This window comes from Pteropus vampyrus, unplaced genomic scaffold (genome assembly GCF_000151845.1).
Source record: "Pteropus vampyrus isolate Shadow unplaced genomic scaffold, Pvam_2.0 Scaffold202, whole genome shotgun sequence".
NCBI lineage: Eukaryota > Metazoa > Chordata > Mammalia > Chiroptera > Pteropodidae > Pteropus > Pteropus vampyrus.
In genome coordinates this window covers 871,887-878,194 of record NW_011888983.1, presented here as the reverse complement: position 1 = coordinate 878,194, position 6,308 = coordinate 871,887, and the positions used below count along the sequence as shown (strand labels likewise).

The 6,308-nt window shown below is 40.2% G+C and overlaps 1 protein-coding gene across 1 annotated transcript in view; it reads right to left on the bottom strand.

Moving 5' to 3' along the window:
- LOC105300133 (hexokinase-1) overlaps positions 1-6,308 on the bottom strand; it is a 58,786-nt gene that overhangs the window by 29,568 nt on the left and 22,910 nt on the right. Inside the window, exon 3 of the mRNA XM_023537854.1 lies at positions 490-638. Within this exon, the coding sequence (XP_023393622.1) occupies positions 490-638 (149 nt within the window). The remainder of the gene's footprint in view (positions 1-489; positions 639-6,308) is intronic.

Sequence of the window (6,308 nt, the reverse complement as noted above, 5' to 3'; positions counted from 1 at the left end):
GGTGATTTCCCAATCAAGGCCTTGCCCTCTATGTTTTCTGTGCCAAGGACTCATAGAAGGTTATTAAATCAGGTGGCCAGAAGCCCATGATTAACCTTGGGGCTGCAAAGTCAAATTCTTGCTGCCTCACAGGTGACCACACCCTGCAAGGCCTGGGCGGGTGAGGTGGGGGAGGATGCCAATGACTTGGGAAGAGTCATTTTCACCCAAAAGCTCTGTAAAACCTGTGCGGAGGAAGGAGCCCCAGGATCCCTGGGGAATGAATGCATTTACCCAAGAGCTGCTGGGCCTGTCTTCATAACCTTTCCCCTGTGACAGTCCCAGCAGCCCGCTCCCATCCACCGGTTTACCCAGGCAGTGGGGCCTCTTCAGGCAGTTACACTCTTCCACCCTGGAGTCCCTCTCCATGTGCATCTGTGACGGGTTCCTTCCAGGGACTCAGGACACCAGTGCTTTGGGGTCTGGTTCCTGGAAGGAGCAGGGACCCACCTGGCTTCCACTGCCATGCATGATATCCTCCGCAGTCTCATAAGTCTCAGATTCCATGTGAACATTCTTGTTTTTCTCCAGATTCACTTGAACTCGCAGAATTCGAAAGGAAGACCCACCAAGATCCAGGGCAATGAAATCTCCCTTTTCTGTTTAGGGAGACAACAGGTACTGCATCAGATTCAAGTGTTACAAGAAGGCCCTATACTCTGCAGCGTCTCGGCAGGGTCCAGCCATCTGCCACCTTCCGCCACACAGCACTTGCAGCCAGAAAACAGGAGTCATGCCAGCCTCATTCAACCACTGCCCTTTCTCGAACACCCTCACTCATGCTCCCAGCCCAGCATCCTTAGACAGACAGCGCTAAGCAGTCTCGCCCTCGCTTCTGACAATAGAGGAATGAAAGTACTAACTTAAACACAAAGCCCATCTTTCTCTAATTGCTTGCTTGCCTTTTGTCAAAAACAGCACTGCTATCCATAAATTAAAAATAAAAATAGCATTTCGACTCAGAGAAACCTTACCTCTGAGGTCATCCCATAATGTGGGTTCCGGAGTTCCATTTATTCCCCAGGGCATTTTTTTTTCAATTGTGATAAAATATGAAATTTACCACTGTAACCATCTTAAGTGTACAATCCAGTAGCATTAAGTACATTCCTAATGCTCAGCAATCATCTATTTCCAACCAATATTTCCAAAATTTTTCATCACTCCAAACAGAAACTCTACAACTATTAAGCAATAACTAACTCCCCATTGGCCCCCTCGCCCCCATCCCTGGTAACCACTATTCTACTTTCTGTCTCTATGAATTTGCCTATTCCAGATGTTTCATACAAGTGGAATCATACAATATAATATTTATCCTTAGGTGTATTGCTTATTTCCTTTTGTATAGTCTCTAAGGTTCATCCATATTGTAGCATGTGTCAATATTTCACTCTTTTTGTGGTTGAATGATATTCAGTTGTACGTACATACCACATTTTATCCATTCATACATCAGTGGACATTTGGGTTGTTTCCACCCAAAGGATGTTTTTAACGGAAGTCCCTTGTGGTCACATAAGAGTAAACTGGCCTGATATGGTTACAACACTCAGAATCAATGTGTATAGTAAGTAATTGGGCTGGGCCTCAGCAGGACAGAGAAAGATGATGGGACTGTATTGCTAAGACCACCATACAGCTCCAAGGGCAGTGGTCATGGGCAGGATTCCAAACCATCAATCCACCATCAAACATTCCCTATTTCTCATTAGTTACCCTCACACATGCTCCCAAAAAATCAGTTAAAAATATGTTAATTTTACTTCTGGTGCTAAGGTGACAGCCACCCCTCCCATCCTGAGCCTCAGTGGTCCATGAAGCCCTCAATCCTATAACAGTAAACACAAGTCTGCTTAGGACATCTCATTTTCCTAGGGAAGCATATTTATATTGTTTATATTTATATTTATATTTTTTGGTAATAGCATTATTGAGATAATTCACACACCATATAATTCATCTGTTTAAAGTATACAATTCAAAGGGTTTTAGTATATTCAGTTATGCAACTATCATCACAAATCAGTTTTAGAACACTGTCATCACCTCAAAAAGAAATCCTATATCCATTAACGATCACCCCCAGCCCTAAGCAACCATTAATCTACTCTGTCTCCATAGATTTGCCTATTCTGGACATTTCATATAAATGGAATCATACAGTATGTGACCATTTATGACCAGCTTCTTATACTTAGCCAAATATTTTTAAAGTTCATCATATCATAGCATATATAGGTATTTCATTCCTTTTTATGGTCAAATAATATTACATTGTATGGATATACCTCATTTCATTTACCTGTTCATCTCCTGATAGACATTTAGGTTGCTTCCACCTTTTGGCTATTATGTTTATTGCTGCTATGAATACTTGTGCACATGTTTTTGTGTGGACATTTGTTTTTATTTCTCTTGGGTATAAAATGAGAAGTATAATTCTTGTGTTAAATGGTAAGCCACGTTTAACTTTTTGAGGAATTGTCACTATTTTCCAAAGCAGTTGTATTTTACATTCTCACCAGTAATATATGAAGGTTCCAATTTCTTCATGTCCTCAACATTTGATATTATCCATCTTTTTTATTTTGATTTGTATTTCTCTGACAGCTAATGACAATAAGCACCTTTTCATATGCTTATTGGCTAAATGTATACATTCTTTAGAGAAACGTCTATTCAGATTCCTGGCTCATTTTAAAAATTGGGTTATCTATCTTTTTAGTATTGAGTTGTAAGAGTTCTTTATGTTGTAGATACCAGCCCTATCAGATGTATGACTTCCACATATTTTCTCTCATTCTATGGGTTGTCTTTCACTTTCTGAATTGTGACTGTCAAAGCAGAAAAGTTTTTAATTTTGATAAAGTATAATTTATCTATTTTTTCTTTTGTTCTTTGTGCTTTTGGTGTCATTATTTAAGAAGTCATGGCCAAATTCAAGGTCACACCTATGTTTCCTTCTGAGTTTTAGAGTTTTAGCTCTTACACTTAGGTGCTTGATTCATTTTAAGTTAATTTTTATATATGATATGAGGTAGAGTGTCCAACTTCATTCTTTTGCACGTGGATACCTATTTATCCCAGCATCAATTCCTGAAAAGACTTCTTTCCCTCATTGAATAGTCTGGCACCCTTGTCAAAAATCAAGTGACCACAAATGTGTAGATTTACTTCTGAACTCTCAATTCTCTTTTTTTAAGATATACTTCATATTCTGCTAGTCGGCTCTCTCAATTCTGATCCATTGATCTATATGTCTATCCTTATCCCAGCACCACACTGTATTGCATATGGTTGCTTTGTAGTAAATTTTGAAACTGGGAAGTGAAAGTCCTGCAGCTTTGTTCTTCTTTTTCAAGATTGTTTTGACTCTTCTGGGTCCCCTGAGCATTTCTATTTTTTTTTTAGTAATTGTTGTTTTTTTTAAAAATAAAGCATTCTCTTTTAAAAAGCTGACACATCTTCATATTTGATTCCACCAAGCTGTAACTCTGACACACTGCTCTATTTCTGGAGCTTATTGTACACATTTGGCATTGAGGAAGAGCTCAACAGATATTTGAACTAACAAGAGTGTAAAAAAATGAATAAACGAACCAAAGAAGTCTTACACTGACCATCACTGTTCTTATCCTCTCTCAAGTTCCTTGAGGGAAGGACCACAACTTAGGGATCTTTGCATCTGCCTCTGACACCCAGGACAGCTCAATAAATGTTTGGTAGCTGCTTGATCACAGGAGTTGGTGGCCCATTCATTCATTCAATAATGGCACCCCTTTTTGCTGTTCATTAAGCATGAAGCAGTTATGCCACTGGTTGGTTCGCTTTTTTTTTTTTAATAACAGCTTTATTGAGAAATAATTCACATTATCATATGATTCACCTATTTTAAAGTGTAAAGTTTGGTGGTAGGTTTTAGTATAGTTAGAGAGTTGTGCAACCATCGCCACTATCTAATTTTAGAAAATTTTTATCACTCCTCAAAAAAAGAAACCCCATACCCACTTGCAGTCATTCTCCATTTCCTCCCAACAGCTATTATCCAGCAACAACCACTAATCTACTGTCTGTCTCTATAGATTTCCCTATTCTGGACATTTCATATCAATAGACTCATACACTGTGTGGTCTAGTGTGTCTGGCTTCTTTAGCCTATGATAATGTTTTCAAGGTTCATCTATGTTGTAGCATAGATCAGTACCTCCCCTCCCTCCTTGTTATGACTGAATTATATGCCATTGTATGGATATACCACATGATGCCACTGGTTTTAAATTACTTCTATGGTCCAAAGGAAAGAGACCAAGGGAGAATGCTGGGATGCAAGTATCAAAGACTGGTGGGAAATTCACAGATTGTGGGAAACACTGCTACTAGTTTAAAAAACTGAATTCTGTATGAGATGGCTCCTCTCAGGAGGATGAATCACTAGAATATCAAAAGTACTTTTTATTTTATGACCAGCTAACATTCATTGAACCTTTCTGTAGTCCAGTTGCTAAGTGCTTCATATGCATTATTTTCCTTTTAACCCTCTCAACCCTATGAAGTAGATATTATGATGTCCATTCTACAGATGTGCAAATAAACGCTGGGAGGGGTTAGGTAACTTAGCCGAGCATACAACCAGTAAACAGCAGAGCCAGTATTGAAATCCAAAGCCCAAATTCATAACCGTTGGATAAAGCTATCTCCTTGGGTACAGGAATTCGAAGGATGGCATCAGAGTGAGACTTCAGCACATCGAGCATGGCTACATTGCTTTTTAGAAGGTCTTTAACATCCATGACTCCTTAGAGCATTTGGCTTTCCTTTGTTCTTCAGTAAAGATAATGAAAACTCAGCCTGGTAAACAACTATAAACCACTTACGCACAGGGAAATAATAGGCACAAAAGTGAACACTGTGCCAGGATGAGATTATGGGTACTTTTTATTTTGTTTCAATAATTTAAAATAATTTACTGTTTTAATGTTTAAATAAACATTTATTCATGTTTTACAGTGGCTTTTCACTATAACTTAAAAAAATAGCATAAGAAATTTTTCAGTTGCTGGCCTAGTCAATGTCTCATTTTCAGTTGAATCAAGGCCTAAGTAAAAGCAGACTTTTGTGCTTACGTTCCAGATGATGGCAGGGGAACGCCTGTTTATTTCTGGTGTCAATGTCTATCCAGAGCAGGTAAGACAGCTCTGTATAGGTGAGCATCCAGCTCACCTTGCAGGAAGAGGTCAGGTTTCAGGGGGCACCTTTGCAGAACCCAGGCCTGAAGTTTTTCAAGCAGGATAAATGAAAATGACCTCAGCTGCCTATGATCCAGAATGAACTTGGCCTTAGGGTATGTAGGGCTGGCCTACACTCCTGCAACTCCACAAAGACCTTTGCCCCATCCCAGCCTCCTTCTATGGTCTGTCCATCCCAGCTCCCCACTGCTTCTTTTTTTAAAAAACAAGTACAGGTCAACAGGGTCCCAGGCAGTTAGGGTCAGTGAAGGTGACTTGAGATGTCAGCATAACACTAAACACACTGAACACTTCACACATCTGGAAGTGGGAATCGACAACCTGAGGGGGGCCTTTCCCTGAAGGCAGTTTACAAAGGGTCATTGTCAAGTCCAGATCCTTCCCCGAGCAGTGACTCTGGTTCCAGGGTGTGTTTGTGATTGCTAAAAGAAATGGCAGTTGGCACCTCTTCTATAAACCACATTAGTAGCTCAGAAAACATGTGACAAATATTAACTCACTTTCTCAGTTTATGGATTACGAAGCTCCAACCAAACCAGCTGAATGATGTGCTCATGGTCACACCTTTGGCAAGGTCAGGGCCCCTCCCTCTCTTTTCTTAGTCACTCGTATTCTTGCAAATGCTGTGATGCTCATTATCTTTTATGAGAATATGTCTTATTTTCCTCAGTTGAATGATAAACAACGTGAAAGTACGGGCAATTTAACATGCTTGCCTCCCTCCCCCAGTACTTAGTCCTGCACACAGCAGACAATCAGTAACTGTCTGCTGATAGTTCAGTAAGAAATGCCTGGGTCAGATATATGGTCTGTTCAGTCCTATTCTCTGCCACACAAAGGACACCAAGGAATGACTTCTGGTAAGGCCAAAAAGGTAACTGGTAAACTTGGTTAGCTTTATATCTAAGATTGGGGGTGGGGCCGACCCCCTGCTCCAGCACCAAGGGACCAATGTGTGACCCAGGAGCATTCCAGAGTCACCCACTTGAACACCATGATTGGTTCAGGATGAGAACATGA